The sequence below is a fragment of the Manis javanica genome, chromosome 16 (genome assembly GCF_040802235.1).
Source record: "Manis javanica isolate MJ-LG chromosome 16, MJ_LKY, whole genome shotgun sequence".
NCBI lineage: Eukaryota > Metazoa > Chordata > Mammalia > Pholidota > Manidae > Manis > Manis javanica.
The window spans coordinates 31,215,882-31,235,555 of NC_133171.1; the positions used below are offsets into that span (position 1 = coordinate 31,215,882).

The window sequence follows — 19,674 nt, forward strand, 5'->3', positions numbered from 1 at the left end:
TTTAAGTATATATGAATCATATCAAAATTAAAAACACACACACACACAAACAAAAACCAGTATTGGGGTTTTGGTCCTGTAGAGATCATGTTATGGGATGAGAGTTACAGAGCGGCTTTCCAGAGTGTCCAGGCTGCCACAGTTATGAGTGGCATTATTCAGATGGGCAGCAACTGGGTTGAACACCCTGGCACCATGAGCACGTGCTGCTGAGGATGGAGCAATGGCAGCTGGGTTGGTACAGTGCACAGCAGGATGATCCACGACGGGCATCTGTAGGTGGACATCATGATAATTTACCTGTGGGGAAGAGGAGAGATGGAAAGTCACTGAGAAGCCACTGGTATTGGGGGCTGACTCCTTACTCCTGGGGTTGGCCAGGTCCCGTGTCCCCTCCAGCCCACCCGGGTCCTGCTGGCCCTTATCCCACTGATATGCTCGCCAGGTCTGCCTAGGGCCACCATGCACCCTGCTAACGCCAGGCTTCCGAGAACCTGTCATTCCTGCATCATGTCACCCTTTCTCAGTGGGTCACAGGGACCCTACAGTTCTCTCCCTCACTCTGTGGAGGGGACTTCTGCAAGAGCACCAGGTGGCACTCATATTTCCAGGGAGTGTTCATGGCAGAAAGAACTTGGCACAGAACTTCCCTGCCTTTCCCTGCCCTGCGCAGGCTCGTGCCGTTCAGTTTGTTCTCTCCGATCCACCTGAGGGACAGTGAAGCCCGAGCTTTGCTGGGGCGGATGACAAGATCTGCCCGAACCGCGGACTGGCACCTGTCGGGCAGCCCCCCACACCCAGAGGCCTGGGCCTGAGCCAAGGGGGAACCCCGGGGGCTGGGACCAGCCTGGTGGGGGCGGGGAATATGGGCTCTCAGGCCTTTTCTCTCTCCCAGGCCTCTAGGGCCGGGATGGTGGCTTTTACTGTGGCGCCGGGTGATCGAAGCCCAGCACCCATGACCTCACCACCAAGGAAGCTAGGCCTTCTGGGTCTGTGTCTGTGAGGCAGGAGCCAGCTGCCCCTCCCTCAGCCCAGCCTGGGGTATCAGCACCTGTCCAGGGCCCTTCTCACCTGCATTGTCATTTTGTAGTCATTATAATACCACATAATCACCGTGCGGCCCTTCCGTCTCCGTAACACTGAGCACTAGAAAGAGAAAGTGTCTGCTTCCTCCCAGGCAGCTCCTGGGGTAGGGACACTGCAGCTGTTGCCCTGCACCTGTCACTTACTGGCCATTCCGCAATGTTTGCTGGGGAACCCAAGGTCATGAGGGCTGGAGGGTGCGGGGAATCTCCCTGGGAAGGCCTGTGTGCCCGCAGGCTCGGACACCACCGCAACCAAACCAAACATGACCTCACTTGGCTGGTGCTGGTGGCTGCTGGGACATAGAAAGATGGAGTGACAAACACAGGGTGAGAAGGCTCTGGCTCAGCCATGACCCCAGGAGGGACCTGCTCTGCAGCAGAGGAACAGAACAGGGCTTTGGGTGTCCATCTGAGTGCTTGCTGCGTGTGGGTCTGTGGCCAGCTGGCTCCCCTTGCCTGAGCGGAGCCCACACTTCCCCGTGGGTCCCCAGGGAGACATTCAGGCCAGTCGAGACACCAGACCTGGAGCTGCCATGGCAGGAATGGGGCCACTTCATTTCTCTCCCCTGCCCAGCATGGGCCCAGTACAACCTGACCCTGAGTGGTGACTGGGAAGGAAGGACAGGGCTCTAGAGATGGGCAGAGGCCATGTCTTTTTGTAAAGGCACAGCTTCCCCAGAGGAGAGGAATCCTGGGGCGCCTGGCCCTCCCTTTGGGGCCATCGCTGCCCAGGCACGGTCTGTGTCTTCCTCCAATCCACAGCAGAGGCTCTCCCTGGCCTTTGTCCCTTTGAGTCCATCAGAAGCCTGAGTCAAGGCCTGGGGTCACTTCTCCTCAGGGGTAGGGAAGCTCACAGGTCCCCTCTCTGGGGCAAGCCTGATGCACAAAGCCCCTTAGAGGCCAGGCTGTGTGCCCAGGAATGGGAGGGCAGCTCTGAGCCTCCACGTGCTCAAGTGATGACCCCGCAACTGACGGGACCTACCCACAGGCAGAATCTTGGGGCAGCCAGGAGTCCTGATACTTTGGGGGGCTGGCTGGGGAGGGCCTGGGCCACAGGGCTGTGTAGTCAGGGGTCACTCACATACAGAATGCAGCATTGGCAGATACAACAGCACGCCAGCAGGAGGAAGGGCAGCATCAGGATAAACACAACCCAGAAGAGAGGCTTGGAGATGAAGGGAACTGGCCTGGGAGACCCTTTATGTGGGTAAATAACCTTTACGTCTCCCGGCACAGCATCTGGAAGGCCATGTCGCTGCACAGCTAGTGGTATGGCACCCAGTAGCACAGGTGGGATCCCCTCCTGAAGAAAGCACATGTGTTAAGTCCTCCGTGCACCTGGGCAGCTTCCTGTGGTGCCTGTCACTTGGCATCCCAGCCCACACCTCCATATCCCCTTTCCCCCTTACACTCAGGTTGCCCCACTCTGAGACGGCACAACAGGACTAGGAGCCCAGGGCTGGACCCTGAGGGCCCCTGAAGAGCCCTGGGCCACAGAACCCGCTCAGAGGCTCCGCCCCAGAGCCCTGTCAGGGAGTCTGGCATCCTCCGTGCTGGGCGACAGGCAGCCCCCACGGCACGGCTGGGCTGACAGCACAGGGGCCTGGGGAGGAGCACACCAGTGACGGCACACAGGGGGTGCAGGGCGGCTGCTGGGGCCGGGAGGAAGGGGGACTGCAGGATCAGGGCAGCACCCTGGGTCTATCTCCCCATAGCCTCACCCTCCCTGCCCCCTTCCACAGAGTTGCTCAGCCCTCTGAGCCTGCACTTCCCCATCTGCAGGAGCGAGTGAGGGGACACCTGTGAGGTTCAGAGTTCATAGCCCGTCCTGGTACAGGGCAGGCCCGTAAGGAATGGGGGCTCCTGTCCTGTTGTTAGTCATAGCCAAGGAGAAGCTCACTGCATCTGTGCAGTCAGGTGCTGCAAGGCCTGAACCGTTCAACCAAGTGAGATGCTTCAGAGAAGTGGGAGAGGGGCAGGGCGAGAGTGAGTCAGTGCCCAGGAGGCAGGGCAGAGGAGAGGAGAGGCCAGGGCTGGGGGAGAAGCCACTGTGCTGGGAGTAGACACCAGCTGGCTCCTGAGTTCTTTTCCCAATGTGCCTGTTGAAGGGCGGTTGTCACCGGGTAGGACTCCTGATGGGCAAACGGGTCAGTTCTGTCTGCTGATCTGTGAGCAGACACCCAGGGATAAGTATAAACAGACATGCACAGGAGTGTCAGGGCTGCTGGAAGCCAGGCTTGGGGGCAGGGGCCCGAGCACCAGTGCAGTGGAAATTCACCTCGACTGTGCAGGGCCACAGGTGGTCCCAGCCTCCAGGGCTCCTGAGTCTGGGACCCCAGTTTTGAGGGCCTGGACTCTAGCTCCCTGCACACAGCCTCCAGCCTCCACCCCTCACCTAAGCCAGACCCAGATGGAGCTCTGAACTCCCCTCCAGGAGAACCAGGCCAGGGAGGTGGCAAGGTGGGAGTCAAGGGGCCGGACTCCACATTGTTCCGGAGTCCGCTGAGAGCTCCAAGTGGTTGGTGCTATGTGCCTTCAGGGAGCCTGGGCTTGCAACAGAGCAGAGGAGCTGCGTGGCCCCAGACACTTTCACAGAGGGACCCCCAGGGCACTTCTGAAGCCTGAGAGGGTCACAGCTCTGCAGGGAAGGGCAAAGGGGCTGCAGTGGCTGTGATGTGCTGCGCAGGTGCCCAGCTGCACAAGCTGCTTGCTGGGCCTGCCCTGGACACTGTTCCTGCCTGTTGCTTCCCAGTGTGTGTGTGTCTCTGTCCAGTGAATGGACTGAGTAGAGTCCCAGAGGGAGGCTGCAGTCTTACCCTGGAAGTCGCACAGTTCCTCCTGCTGACATCTAAATCCGTCTTGAAGAAAGTGAGGCCATTATTCAGGCTGATATCGATGAAGACAGCCCTAAAGAACAGAAAGGCCAGATGGTGACCAGCAGCCCAGACGGCACAGTGCGTGCACTTGGCTCAAACTGCAGCCCTACAGTGGTCCTCGATGTGATGGCTGTGATCACTGGGTAGTCAGGATACCGTGTAGGAGGCAGCACGGAACAGGAGAGCCCACCCCAGGCGAGATGAGGTCACCCTCTGCAATGAAGGCTCAGCGGGCCGTGAGGAGCCCTGCATGGCCCAGATGCCCTCGTGGCCATGGGCCAAGGCCAGGCAGGCTGTTTGCTGTCACCATGCAAACTCTTTTCTATAACAGGGTATGCTGGCTTGGCCTTGAAAGGCTGCCTGGGCCAAAGGCACCATCCCTGGGGCCCGTCACCTCCTGCATCCTGCCCTCCTTGATAGAACCTGGGTGACGGATGACAGTGGATCACAGCCCTTCAGGGGACCACCCACACAGGTGGGTGCAGAGGAAGCCCTGAGCCCTCCCAGCACAGGTGTGAGCAGCTCGGCCAGAGGAGGCACACCCCCACCACCACCCCGCTGGTCACAAGCTTTTGGCCCCTTCACTTACTGGCCCCGATCATTTAACTTCGGTCCTGGGCATGTAACAGAGGTATCTTCCACAGATACAGCCTTCATTCCTGGAAGAAATTTACACGCAAATAATGTGAGTGGACATGTCCCCACATCCCCGTCTCCCCTCCTGTGGCCCTTGGCATGCAGAGCCCACCCTGTGGCAGATGCTGGCTTCTGTTCTCTGCCTTCCCCAGAGCACCTACCTCACACCAAGTACTGCGCTGCTGATGAGACTGTCAGATTAGCTACGACCTTCTGACCATTCTTACCCCTTTGTTGGAGCTCATAATGAAAACTGTATGGTTAGGGGAAAGGACTGGTGTCTGGGGTGTAGAATGGTTAGGATTAAATGGGGAAAAAATCCCCAAAGAGGTACAAATTGACTTTCTCATTGGATATTCACAGTCCAGAGAGAAGAATGATGTGACGGCAGCCCAGCATGCAGAGGGGCCTGGACAAGCATGATTGATTGGAAAGGAGTTTTCAAACCAATATTACATGCATGGGATGAGTTTCCATCTATTAGTGTCCTCTTTAATTTCTCTGAAGAGTGTCTTGTAGTTTTCAGGGTATAGGTCTTTCACTTCCTTGGTTAGGTTTATTTCTAGGTATTTTATTCTTTTTGATGCAATTGTGAATGGAACTGTTTTCCTGATCTCTGTTTCTGCTAGTTCATCCTTAGTGTATAGGAATGCAACAGATTTCTATGTATTAATTTTGTATCCTGCAACTTTGCTGAATTCAGATATTAGCTCTAGTAGTTTTGGAGTGGATTCTTTAGCATTTTTTTATGGCATCATCTTTCAATCTCAAGTGAACACACCATCCTGGGAGACCTGGCCGAGACTCAGAGCCCTGGGGCTGCCTCGACTTCCCTCCCACAGACTAATGGACTCAAGTGCTTGCCTCTCAAGGGAAGAGAGAGCCCAGGAAAGGGAGGGGCATGCAGCTCTTAGGGCACACCCACCCCACACCCAGCCAGCGCTGCAGTAGAGGCTCTCTCAGGGGTGTGATGGTGCTGGGGATTGATTCAGTCCTGGGCATGAGTGGCAGATGCCCAGGCTCCCAACCAGTTACCCCTTCCACTGTCTGTGTTACTTGTTTTCAGTGTGTACATAGCGAGTGGTCAGCACGGGCTTTGAAGGCTTGGTTTGCTGGGGGACAGCCGTCACTGGAGGAAAGGAGGGGCTACTTACGGATGGTTTTCTTTCCAATTTGAAATTGACAGATGACGTCTTCCTTCTGGGTGTTTTCAAAACCTTTCCCAATAACCTTGACTTCATTCTTACCTGCAAGAGTAATATCCAAATGTCTCTGTGAGGAAGCGCTGAGTTATTTTCCTCAGATCACAACTAGGGCAGGCCGCCCCCAAAACAGAATTCCCATGAACTCTTGGGAGGCTGCAGCTATAGCTGAACCAACATCTGGGCAACCCCCTGGCCAGATCCTCCCCTGGGGTCACTGAGGGCCCACTCTCCGGAGCCTGCACTGGGCCCAGGGCACTCAGAGGCCACTCCCCACTTCCCAAGACCCAAGAAGTCCACCCATTGCAGGTACCCAGTCTAGTCCCCTCCTGAGGGTCAAACCAGCCATAGGTTTCTGCTCTGAAGTATCAAGGTGCCCCCTAATGGGCACAGGCAGAGACCAGGCAACCCTGACATAATGGAGAGGAGCCAAGACATCCTGGTGAGTCAGCCCTGAGTCATGTCTGAGCTGCACACGCACACCTGGGGGCCTGGGGACTTTCTGCCACCTGGAGTCAATTCTCTATTCCTCCCTCTCACCCCCCCACCCCCCCATCTTTCTGTGGGCCTATGGCAGAATGGGAACCAGAGAAGCCAGGCCCGTTCTTGCAGAAAGAGAATGTGGGGTTTCAATAGGGTATGTGGCTTCTCCCAACACCTGGCAGTCAGAGGGTCAGGACCTGCTGTCAGTGACCAATCCAGGACCACAGAGGATGCCACCTCTGCTCTAGACCCAGCTGAATAGCTATCACGCAGCTCCTCTGGAACACCCTGGGCTCTGCTTTCCAACTCATGGGGCCGTGACTGCTGAGCCTGAAACCCTAGAGGGGACTGGCTGTCCTGAGCCTCGTGGGGAAGTTTGGCAACAGCCTCTACTCCCGTGTCTGTGACACACAGGGAGTGTGGCAGCTCAGGGCAGGGCTGCAGTATAACAGATCAGAGCCAAAATTCTGGGCCACACTGGTAGAGGGCATGTGGCAGGCACCTGCCACTTCGTCTTGGCTGCCATGGGGGATGAATGGTGACTGGCACCCTCACCTGTGGCTTGTCATGTTGGTCAGATGCCATGGCCTGTGTGCCCAGCAGACATAATCACAGAAATGAAGATGTCAAACTGGCTGCATGGTTGGGCGCTCAACCCAGGAGGGGCAGGGAAGGACCCCGTGTGTGGGGTTGCTAAGCACCCTCCACACTGCATGTTCAGAAGATGGGGAGGCAGACAGCTGCCCCCAACAGCTGGCTCAGATGGAAGCCATCATCCCGGAGGTCCCTTACCCACTCAAATTGCATTTCAAATACTAATCAGACTTGGATTTCTGGGGTTGTTTCTAAATAGTTTGACCTGTTGTCCTGGTTATATGTGGTTGGGTCCCATTTGGTAGTGTCATTCAGGTTTTTTAAAACACTTTTTTAAATTTCCTAATTAATCCTGTGGTTGTGAGATTAAAGAAAGTAATTACACTAAACTTATGTGGCAGTCATTTTGCAGTACAGTCACCAAGCCATTGTGCAGTGTGCTCTAAAGTGATAGGGGGCCCGTTACAAACCTGGGCAAAGATGCCATCACGTGCCCACCCCCCAACACCCCCAGGCACCCATACCTCACGCAGACTTACATACGTACCTGACACAAACATTCTATAGACCCAGTGCACATTCCAAACCAATCCCTCCATAGACACCATATTCACGTACACACACCACATTATACACATTCACACACATGCGCCACACACACACACGGTGCGCTCAAACACACCACACAGAATGGAACTATGTACACCACTCCCGCCACACACATGGCACATTCACAAAACACACACACACGTACTCCTGCGTTTATAACAGCTACCCCAGTTATTACCTCTTGTGCAGGTAGTGGAGTAATCCACAGATGTAATCTGCACACATGACCTTGCTATGAGCTGAAACAGAGAGGAGTGGCAGGGTCATGGGAGGGAACGGCAGGGACACAGTGTGTAGCCCCCTTCATCCCCCCCCCACTCACTCGGTCAATGATGTCTTCGAGTCCGCTGTATCCAGTGTCCACTCCAAACATATGATCCGCTTTGCCAGCAATTTCCCGTAGCTGAAAGGGAGAGGAGACAGCCTGGGCCCACAGCCAGGGGTGATGACCCAGAGGTCCCCATCCCAGGGGACAGACACCGAGGGCTAGACCCTGGCACCCGCCAGCAGCCCGCCCTCAGGGGAGGGAAAGCTCTTCCACCCTCACCTCTGCTGGGTAGGTCTTACACAACACTTGGTAATCATTCTGAACGGCCACCTTGCACATCTTTCAACTCTGTGGGCCCAGCCTAAGCAGAGAGGGCCCCGACCCCACTCCCCAGGCACTTGTTGGAGAGTAAAGGCCCATCCCTCTGGGTTACCCTGAGAGCCGCCATCTTTGAAGCTTTCTCCAGCTAGGCTCACAAGTGACCCCTCGTTACCTGCTCAGAATTACCTGGGACAGCTGATAATCTTGCACGCCCACGAAATACAGAGTTGCCCCCAACTGCCTGGATTTTGCAGCCTGAGAAAGAGGAAATGTTGGGTATAATAAATTTCATCCAAATATGTGGACCCAAAGGCTGGTAACAATGGGCTTGACTCACTTCAGCTTGTGTCTTCGCAAACGATTCTGGCAGCAGTTCTCCACCTGTCAGCACGATAATGAGGCTGGGAACCCTCTGTCCTGTGGGAGATGCAGGGAGTGCCTGGGTCAATGAGAGCAATGGCCACAGGCTTCCAGGACCTGAGCACTGCTCGCCACACCTCACCCTCCTGGGGAGAGGCCACCCAGACCTGAGCACCTGCCACCCACATGGCTTTGCAGCTATCATGCAACAAGAAGGGCCCCTAGCCCAGGACCCACTTTGCAGATGAGGAGACTGAGCCCAGCTTAGGGTTCTTCCTACAGAACTGTCACTTCTACCAGACAGTACAACCTTTGTCCTGAAAGGCAATGCCAGCAATTTCACGGGTTAAGCATCAGCCTTCCAGATGAGCAAAAGCAGGAATGGGCACACCTACTGTACAAGACTCCCACAGGTCCATGCAGGCCTGTTCCAGCTCTGGGCCTCACCCACAGCTCTCCCGCGGGCACCTGTAGACCCAGGCGCAGGGCTCGAGGTCAGAGGCAGGTGACCAGTAGACCCCCTCCCCAGCTCAATGCCTTTCCCTGGGCCACACATATTCCCTAGACCCTACAGCCAAGATGAAGATGTTTCTGGGACAGGCACAGTCGTTTACACTGCGGGAGACACAGAGCAGGAGCATCAAGCCAAGGGAAGGAGCTGAAGGGAGAAGGAGTCAGGGAGGAGTGTGAGCTCAGCAAGGGGGAAGGTCAGGCTCCCTTCTTACATGGAGGCCCCACCGCTCTAGGACCCGCTGGGTTTCCCCCTTTCTCCTTCATGCAGCCCAGCTCCAGGGCCAGCGCACCAGATTTCCCAGGAACCGTGACGCTGCACACGTGACCCCTGGCTGTGCTGCGGAACATCACGGGGTGGCTTTCATCCCCACTGCTCAGAGCAGGAGGCTGCTGCTCAGAGAGGGCAAGCAGCTGGCTCCAGGAGTCAAAGCATGGATGTGGCCTGGGATGGTCTGCACCGACCTCACTGAGGCCCAGGCCTGGTTCTTGCCGGGAAACCATCACCAAGAAGGCAGGAAGCAGCTCACTTACCTGCAGCACGTGTTCTTTGGATCTGCTCATTGGCCTGCAACAAAATGAAGGAAAAAGTGTGTCAGGGGGACAGTGAGATGACCCAATGACGACCCTCTGAGAACTTGATAAAGCAGAGCCACATCTCAGAAATCTAGCTTCTGTACCTTTTTCAATCCGTGCTGCATATTTATGGCTCCGGTAGATAGTACATGGAGCAATTCGACAAGAGCACTGTTTATTTTTTTTCTGAAAAAGAAAAAAAAAATCAGAGCAGGTGGGAGATGGAATGAGGGGTTGCCTCTTACAACCAGCCCCAGGCTGTCCTTGCCCGTCTGCACGTGCAGCCCTGCCGGGACGGGGGAGGACCATGTCAAGGAGCCCGGTCCCGGCCCTCTGTCCTGTGCCTTTGGCATTGGGTGGCCTGGTTCCCACCTTCCCAGTCCCCTATCGTGTGAGCAGGGTGGTGAGGGGACACTGCCTTCTAGCCCCATAGGTGTGGCCTGGCCGTGTCTGTGCTGAGCTCTGTCTAAGCCGTGCAGAACTGGGGACCCCCGAGGAGTACACCCTGACTGTTCATGGTGAGTACGGGGAGATCCCAACGGTGATTCCACCACAGAGTGACTGGCAGCACGACCGCCCCCCGAGGGCCCTGGAGAGGGCACACTGTACCCCCACACTTAGGGCAGAGCTTGGAAACGTCACCAGGCTCACCCTGGCCCCTCCTGTCCACAGGCCCTGGGACCCTATAGTGCAGGGTCCTCGGGCTCTGCCTGGTGCTCCTCCCACTCTCAGGGGGGTTCCAGTCATTTTCCTCCATGACAATCTAACCTCCCTGCTACTCGGAAGCTCCATAAAGTCCCACCTCCCATCTAGACCCTCCTGGGATGCAGGCCCACGGGGCCTTCCTCCAGCACCCTGTCCGTCTGGGGTTCAGGACCCACTCCTGGGCTCACCTGACCAGACTCACTGGGAACATGTTCCCCTCCACTGAAGCACCCACACTTGGATGACACCCATCCCTTCCTCCCTGGTTCTGATTGTCTCCCCCTTTCCCCAGCACCCAGGGCACAAAGTGACACACAACAGCAGGTGCCGGGCAGTGTCCCGAAAGGCCCCCCATAACTGCTCCACCTGATTAGGGAATCTTCACAGTCAGCCTGCTCTAGGGAAAGGGTAGAGCACGGAGGGAAGGACTCAGGTCAGGCGGAGGGCTGGGCTAGGAGGGGAGGAGTCTGTCTACTAGCACAGGGTCCAGCCAGTGCCAGGGCAGAGGCGGCAGCGGGGACCCGGGGCCTGGCCTGAAGGTCATGGTGGGCAGTGAGGGGAGGGTCCAGCACAGCCATGCCTGCACACCCATGGGCTCCTCGGTGCGGGCTCAGGGACCCCCTCTGCTCCCTGGCCATCCCTGTGGCCTGACCGCTGGGTCTGCTTTAGGGGATCAGTGAAACACTTACCTGTCCGAGGTCAGCTGCATATTGACGTGGCCATGAGTCGAGTAGGTAATGAACGACATACGCTGTGTGGGGCTTGGGAGGAAACATGGGCTTGTGAGCAACTATACACACAGGCGGAAAGTGATGCTGATGTGCAACAGGGAGGGGGTGCCCACCAACTTCTCTGTTCTCCATTCTGTCTCTTTTAGTGTGGAGTCCATTTCCTGGACTCCAGGAGTTCTCATCACTTTAGTGAAGGATTATGAGGCCTGGAAGGCGTGCTGCCCTCTTGTCAAAGTGCGGCATGGCACCCTGTAGACCCAAATCCCAAAAGTCTGTTGGCTCTCTCTGCCTCTCTCACACACACACATGCACACAGGGCGGCTGCATGCACAAGGAGATAGACAGCTACATGCTCTTCCATGAGGGCCCTCCCAAGCTGGCCTCTCCTCTCCTGACAACTTCTTTGTACTTTCACTTCTCCTCCTCCCTGGATGATCTTCCCCACCTCCCACCTCCCTCCCCTCATCTCAAAGAAATCATCCTCTCTCCTCCCCATTCATACTCTCTGCTCCCTCTTCACCTTCTGGCCTCTCTTCTGATCACCTGGCCCTCATTATCCTTTAGTTACACTGTTCCCATAGGTCCCTGTATGAGCTCCCCACTGGTCCTGGCTCTTACCCACCATTATGAGGCTTCTCTGCCTGGGGTACAGCTGGAGCCCTGCTTTCTGGAGTCCCACCAGCCCCTCTGATCATGCACCATCCATAGCTCCCTATGGCCTGCAGCAGGAAATCCAAGTCCTGCTTCCTGGTATTATTGCCTCTCTGCCTTGGCCACAAGTTGACCTCTCGCTTCATCTGCCAGCCTTCCCATGTTAACCATGTTCAGCCAAATAGACCCCTTCCTGCTCAAACGACCTTCATGGTTCTTGTTACCCTGTATTTCTCATCCTTCAAGATCTAGATAAATTTCCACATCCACATGTTTAGTTACAGTGTTAAGGAGTTTGCCTATTTCCTAGTCTGTGAGGTCCTCCCGGGAAGACTGTGCCCCTGAGAACAAGGCCTGACCCCCAGGAAGGAGCCAGGCAGGGCTGTGGAAATCTTAGAAAACAAATGGGATCTGTCCTCCCCTCCTTCAGAACACTTCCCTGAGCTTTGGGACCTGAGGCAGTCCCAGGTCCACTGCATCTAAATAGCAATGTACTCAGTCAGAGGAAAATGCCCTGCAACACAGAGCTGAGAAGCCGTACTTTTTAAATCTGTTCACCAAATCCTGCACAAAGTGCTGTGTGAACTCCCAGGTGTCATTTACACTGCGGGATCTGAAAAAGAAGAAGACATGAGTCAGAGACGGAGGTGCATGTATCACGTGAGCATACTTTCTGCCGTCCCTGCCTTCCTGCAGGCCCTTAGCAAGCTCCTCCACGAGAGCCCCCAGCTCCTGAAATAGCTAAAGGCAGCACAGCTCCCGGACTGAGGTCAGTGGGTTACCCTCGTGGTGACTTTACTCAATGTGAGTGGCAGCAATTGACCGATTAGACCTGTGTGGAGGGGATGGGGGACTTCTCAGATAAGGGGCCTTTGGTGGCAGACATGGACGGTTGATCATCCTACACGGGAATGTTAGGAAATGAGGTAGGATGCATTGGTTAGTAAAGCCTCCAGAAATTCTGATATGCTGGCTCTCCTGCTGCCCCATTTCCTCTTGGGAATCACCATTCCCAGCTCTCTGCTCCTCGTCCACCCCTTGAACACGGGGGTGGGTCGTGGCTCTCGGTTCTTCCTCCCCACCGTTCCCTCCGCCTCCATGGCTACATCTAAAACCACCACGAATAGTGAGGAAACTAAGGACAAATGACGTGAACATCAAGATTCCAGTGGGTACATATCTACGAGGCACTTTACCTACATGATTTCTGATTCCAGAACAACCCTTATGACAGTACAATTATTCCCACTTTTCAGATGAGAGAACAGGATTCCACAGGTCATAGAATGTGACACAATTTCAATAGCTAGCATGGATGTGAACCCAGCCCTGGCTGCAAACCCCACACTCTACCCATTGCACATGGCAGGTCAGGGTGACCCTGAGTCTGCCAGCTGCTGGAAAGCAAAGCAGCAGACTTTGTCCACCTGCTTAAGTAGAGATTTGCTCTCAGACCCACGCTGACATGCAAGACAACTCCATTCCTAACTAACACTTTCCATTTCCTCCCCATTACCTCTCTCCTGTTATCCCACTGAATGAAAAGGACACTCCAAAGACAATTTAAAGGAAACAAGAGTCTTCAACCCACCTATCTTCTTTGGGATAGCTGTTAATTTATGATAATTTGGAAGGAAACTCTTGAGTCTCTTACACAAGAATATGAGAGCTCATAGGCAACCACAGGGACCTACAGTTCCCAGCAAGGAGGCAGTAGGGAACCCAGCAGACACGTGGGCTTCTGGCACTCAGGGCTCCAGCCATGGTACTGTGTCCCACTCTTAAATGAGCATGGAGAGATGGGCATCCATAGACAGCTCCACAATTAAACCTTGAGGCGAAGACATCCTGGTGATATAACTATTCTGGGAGAATGGACGCACAGAGCAGAATCATGTAAGTGAGCTGAGATGTAACTAAGCTAAATACTCTTCCTCCACGGTAAGAAGTTAACTGAGAATATGTAGCCTCAAGCAGCAAGAACTACCATAAAGTATAAATATGTTTTAGCATATGAATACATTATTAGATACATGATCACAATGTCAAAAAACAAATCTGAAATACTTGCAAATGGCTGTCTCTGAAGAACAGGATCAGAAGTGGGGCCATATGGGGCAAGAGTCTCAAGGTTTTGTGTATGTGTGTGTGTGTGTGTGTGTGTGTGTGTGTGTGTGTGTGTGTGTATTTGGAATAGTGTTCCATCTTAAATTTATGTTCCAGCATTTCCGTGATAAATTTAAAAATGAAATTACAGACAAACTAGTGGCATGAAGTGTGAAAATGGCAGACTTGGAAGCTCTAAGCCTTCAATTCCACAAAGAAACACTGAACAGAGGCTTACATCTGATACATGCTACAACATGGGTGGACCTCACACAACAAGGCAAACACAAAATGCCAACTGTCCTATGATTCCATTTATATGAAGTGTCTGGGACAGGGAAATTCGTAGATACAGAAAACAGAAAGCAGGTTGCCAGGAGTTGGGGAGGGGTGAATGTGGAGTTATTGTTCATACAAGTTTCAGTAGCCTCTGTCCCTGAGAAGCACAGAAGCCATGGCTCCCTCCAAGAGGAACAGGAGTGAAGGGCCCTGAGCAGGAAGAAACAAAAGACACGGAACGGCCCATCCAATGGGGAGCGCAGATCAACAGCCAGGCCTGCACAGCTCTGCCCTTCCGCTCACTGGAACTCGGGAGGAAGCTGGGCAGGACGCACACATGCTGAGTCCAGATGCCTCACTGACGACGCCCCTTCAGCTGTCATCCTCTCTGAGAACCTCTCCCCGCGCCTTTCCCGAGGTAGCCCCAGGCAGTGACGGGCGGCCCTAACATCTGGTCCAGCTTGGGACAACCCTGAGTGCCAGCTGAGGCTGTCGGACCCGCATGGAAGCTCCACCTAATCCTACTTCTGCCCATTTTGTCCCACAGGGGTTGGTGCCAAGGTGCTGGGTAATGAGCATCCTGCATCCGGAGTGGACGGATCTTGAAACTCTGCTTTCTCCCCTAGGCCATCCCCTCTTCCTCCACCTTTGTCACGTGTGTGGGTGCTCCCCTGGATTCTGACTCTCCATTATCCTCTCACTGGGCACACCCACCTTGGGATCCTACTTGACTTCCCCCGGCCTAGAATGAATGAACAGGTCTACTCATCACATGGTGACAGCGCCCAGAGAACCTCAGGAGGGCTCCCAGCAGAGACATTAGGCTCACACATCCCCCACCCCAGAGGGCACATGGGAAGAAAGCCGAGTCAGGGAATCTGGGCTGGGTCAGCGGCCTCCGTGGGGCAGGGAGATCCCAGGAGGTGTGATTTTGGCTTAAATGCCAGGTCACTTTATACTTATCTTCCGTGACTATGTGTGATGTCGTGCTGAGCAAACTACCTACAAATTCCCCTTCCCCTTCATTGCAACATGGTGAGATGGGTATGAAGACCTTGACTGTACAGATGGGGACACTGAGGCACAGAGAGATAGAGCAACTGGCCCAATGCTCCCTGATGGTGAATGGAGACTGCCTGACTGTAGGGCTGGGGCTGCCTCCCACTGCCCATTCCCCGGGAAGGGCAGGAAGCAGCCCCAGGAGGGAGGATGTTCTCACCCCCAAGCACTTCTCACCCAGCGGGCCCTGTCTGGGGGTGCACAGCTCCCGGCCTTGGGGCTGAGGTTGCCGTGGTTTCAGGTCTGGCCTGGCCACTGCAGCAACACTCTGGGCACATTCCCCACTGGTGGCCCAGGTCTGGGAACTGTGTGTGTAAATGCTTTCTGGGGCACCCTCAGCTCTCCTCCCATTGGCACAATCTGGCAGGATTTAGTCCTGGCCAATGAAAAGGGCAAGTGTCAAAGTGACGGCCATGGTGGGGTGGGGGGGGCACAGTGCTGTGGCACAGCTCGTCCTGGAGGCTGAGTGGGGTACGAGGGACTTCAGTGGCTCCCCTTCCTCTCCTTCCTTCTCCACTTTCAGGGCAAGGCCTGTACTCCTCACCCTGAGCTGCCGGGAGGGCCAGCTGTGGTCGGAGGGGCGAGGGCTGCCTGCCAGCATTTAAGAAGCCAAAGGAGGCAGTGGGAAGAGAGGGGCAGGAGTGGGGAGGTCCTGGCTCAAAAGCTGTTTCTCTAGTGCCTTTCTCACACACCCATGTCACACTTCCTTGGTGGGGAGAGGGGACTATCTTCCCACAGTCTAGCGTTTGGAAGCAAATTAGCTCGGCTGACCTTGAGTAAATCACTTGCACCTCAGCCTCAGTTCCATCACCCCAAAATAAGGAAAGATCCATTGCCTTAAGGTTTAGGAGGCCTACATGGGAGGGCACGTTGCCTGGCACATGATGCCCAATTATTATTACACATGCCCCTCCTGCACCCTGAGCCATTCCCCATGCACCCCAGGGCCTAGATGTGCCTGAGCAGGCCCAGCAGCAGAGAGCAGGGTGCAGGCAGGGGCACTAGAACAGCATGGCAGCTGAGAGGCCCCTTTGTGCTCACTGGCCCTCTCTGGGAAGACTGACCCAAGGAGGCTCCCAGTCCCCCAGGACCATTCAGACCCCAACCCACGCCACAGCTGGGGGTCACTAGCCCCTGGGCTGTGCGGAGGATCAGGGAGGCAAGAGGTGCCCAGGGCAACGCAGTGCCCTTCCCCGAGACAGTGAGGAGGGACCTTTCCTCCTGGCAGGGGAGGCGCCCAGCCCTGCGGGTTCAGCTGGGCCTGCACCCCGCTTCCAGCAGGCTCCAGTGACACTAGGGGGAGTCAGAGTCCGTCCCGCCTGGGAGGGAATGAGGCAGCTCAGTGGGCCTGGGTCCTGCAGCCCCTGCAGCCTCTGGGCTGCTTCCTCCAGCCCCCAGGAGCCGCCCCCTTTCAGGAGACTGCAATTCACAGGCCTGCCCTGCTCTCCCTCCAGGGACGGTTCTGAGGATGTCAGAGAGGCCAAGAACGTCCTTGGACACCCGAGAGTCCTTTCAACACCACTGTCAACACTGAATAAGTAGCATTTATCCCATCCCAACACAGGAGGTGAATATGGACGCAAGGTCATCTCCCCCAAAGACTGAGACCCCCAACCCCCATCCTTCTCTGAGGGCTGGCAGGGGCCTACCCCACAGCCTAGCTCCCCCGGGCTCTGGACTAACCAAAGTGCCCTGGAGGTGCACACACACACTGTACCTTGGGTCTCCAAGGTGTCCGAGAAGAAGCAAAGCACTTGGCAGCATGAAAGCAAAGGACTTTCAATTAGTGACACTGGGGATGCCCAAAAGCCACCTGGCCATCTCCCTGGGGACCATTTACACAATAGTCATCAGTGTGAAAAACAAAACAAAACATGCCAACAGACAAAAACCAACAGCCAAAGCCCAGAGGGCGCTAACTGCTGAGAAGTTTGCCCCCAGGAGTTTCCCTGCCAGCTGATTAAGGGCCTGCAGGTCACAGATCTGGGCCATGTGGTTGGAGGGACTGAGTCACCTAGAAACCAGATGGGGGCCTTTAATCCTTTTCAGGAGAAAAAGTCCCAGGGAACAAATGCCTGGGGCACTCTTTCTGCCCCAGGAACAGGGAGGCAGCAGAGAGTCTCTTGCTTGAATGTGACCAAGACAGTCCCTGCTTCCCTCTCTCAGAGCCTGGGGCCCCAAACTGACCCCAGGGACACCACTGTTCTATGGCACTGACTAGAGCAGGTGGGCCACTCACGAGTCTAGGACGAAGTACACGTCGTAAGTGCTCCAGCAGGATTCCCCATCTGCTGGGCTCTCCTGGAGCCTGGAGCTGGGGTGGTGACCTTGGTCCTGGGTGCGGTAGGGGTGGGGGGTGCTGCTGGTGGTCAGGAGCGGAGATGGCAGCAGCAGCAGCAGGAAGATGACGAGCATGGGCCCCAGCATCCTGGAGCCCGTAACCTGCAGGCCACCTCAAGCCAACACCTCCTCTGCTTCCTCCCGCGCTCAGGGTCCTCGGCACTCCCAACGTCAGCTCTACTCACGCGCTAATCAATATATCTTGCACCTGCAAGCAGCCACCTGATACCTGCCCTGGGGGTCCAAGTAGCAAGTGGTTGGCTGTGAGGTGAGAGCCCAGTATTTATGCACCTTTGCCCCGCCCTGCTGAGGTATGTCCATTATGATGGACAAGAGGTTGCCATGGTGCCCTTGTGAACTGCAGCTCTGCCCAGTGCTCTCCCTGTGGGCAGCCCCAGGCAGGAGTTTGCAGGGGTGGTAAGATGAGGCCTCCATTTGTCCCTTATCCCCAAACCTCCCAGGGTCTTTACAATTTCAGGGAAAGCCAGCCCTTTGGTAAACTGACAGCGGGCAGCTGAGGAGGCCCACACACGGACATCACTGAGTGTGAGCAGGTGGAGACAGGAGTGCTCTGAAGTTTGTTTGTGGGGACACTGAAGTCACCCAAGGGATAGGAGGATCTAGAAGAAGGCTGTGAAAGCAGGCCAGTGTCCTTCGTGAATGAGGGACATTCCAGCTACCTGCTGCTGTGTATTGAACCATCCCAGACCTGGGAACATAAAAGAGAACAATTCCATATGCTCACAGGTTCTGTGGACTAGAAATTCAGAGATGGCTGAGCGGGCATGGGTTGACTTTCCTCCATGGAAAACCCACTTGCTCTTCCATGTAAATTTTGGAATCATATCATCAACTCTCCACTCACCTAAACCTCTCTCAGTATTTTAGCAAAATAAAGTTAAATATGTAGATACATTTGGAGGGATTTGAATCTGCTATCTGGACTTGTCCTACCAGTGAACATCAGGCACCCCGCCTACTTTCCTCATTAGGGGCAAAACCAGCCATGGGTTTCTGATCTGAAATGCCAAGGTGCCCCCTAATGGGTGCAGGCATAGGCACACAGAGGGGGACACAGCTCTGAGGGCACACCCTGCCCCAATCCCAGCACGAGCTGCAGTAAAGGCTACTCCCAGGTGCGTGGTGGTGCTGGGGATGGATTAATTCCTGGGTATCACCGGCAGGTGTCCAGGCTTGGTTCACTGTGGGGATGCAGCCTCATGTGGGACGATTGTCACTGGAGGAAAGGAGGGCCTACTTACTGGGGGATTTCTTGTTACCAAATCTGAATTGACAAGTAACTTCCTCCTTGTTGTCTATATTTTGAAAGCCTTTTCCGATAACCTTCAATTTCTTATTAACTGCAAGTTAAGAGCAAGTGCACGAGAGCACCTGCACAGCCCCCCGTGTGCCATGGGCTTGGAGCCCAGGACATGCAGCATGGGAGAACCTGCCAGTGGTGCAGCTGGACCATTACATTGATGGTATCATGCTGACTGTTTCTTTTCTTACCAGAAGTTCTGCATGCAACAAACATTGTGCAGCACCTAGACTGCTGCAACACATACAGGAGAAAGGATGGGCTGTGAACAGCAGCACGTTTCAGGGACCTGGTTTGTCAGTCAAATTCTTGGGGGCTGTCTGGTCGGGTGACCCAGAGTTTTGGTAGAGGGTTTCCTTGCATGTAGTTAGTACATTGCTCTGACTGCAAGTATCCAGCCTTGCTTTTTCCGGAGGCCCTCACCTTATTCTGTCTAAGCTCACTGTCCCTGTCTCATTCCCGCTATACAGACAGAGACCCTCGCTGCTGCTAGGGAAAAGGGGCCATGACCACTGTGGTTGCTTCATGCTGAGAGGGGGCACAGTAAGGGGTGCAGTTAGGTCTCCATAAATGGTCAGTTGAGAGGGCCTCGGAAGACTGGCGCTTCTATTCCAGGTTCCATTTCTATTACTATTTGCAGTTTTATGGCTTCTAGGCAAGATAGGACAAAAAAAATGTTATTAGGTGAAGTAGCAACATCTGGAGTTGGATTTTCTTTTTTGGAGCAATTGACAAGATTAAAAATGCATGGCTCTGTCAGTAGATGAATGGATAAAGAAGATGTGGTACATATACACAATGGAATACTATTCGGACATAAGAAAGAAAGAAATTGTACCATTTGCAACAACATGGATGGAGCTGAAGGACATTGTGCTCAGTGAAATAAGCCAGGCAGAGAAAGACAAATGTCAAATGATTTCCCTCATTTGTGGAGTATAATGAAGAAGCAAAACTGAAGG

At 54.7% G+C, this 19,674-nt stretch overlaps 2 protein-coding genes across 2 annotated transcripts in view; one reads left to right on the forward strand and one right to left on the reverse strand.

The window, feature by feature from the left end:
• Positions 1–19,674, forward strand: part of EYS (eyes shut homolog) — a 1,533,253-nt gene that overhangs the window by 1,030,416 nt on the left and 483,163 nt on the right.
• Positions 69–17,677, reverse strand: LOC108405562 (anthrax toxin receptor-like). The gene is made up of 15 exons (XM_073224390.1): positions 17,291–17,677; positions 12,149–12,220; positions 10,915–10,986; positions 9,625–9,706; positions 9,479–9,512; positions 8,412–8,491; positions 8,261–8,329; positions 7,808–7,888; positions 7,664–7,724; positions 5,752–5,844; positions 4,551–4,620; positions 3,902–3,992; positions 2,167–2,388; positions 1,072–1,146; positions 69–300 (listed from the first exon to the last, which is right to left on the reverse strand). Exons 1-15 carry the CDS (start codon positions 17,476–17,478, stop codon positions 91–93), a joined length of 1,500 nt encoding a protein of 499 aa, XP_073080491.1. The 5' UTR covers positions 17,479–17,677; the 3' UTR covers positions 69–90.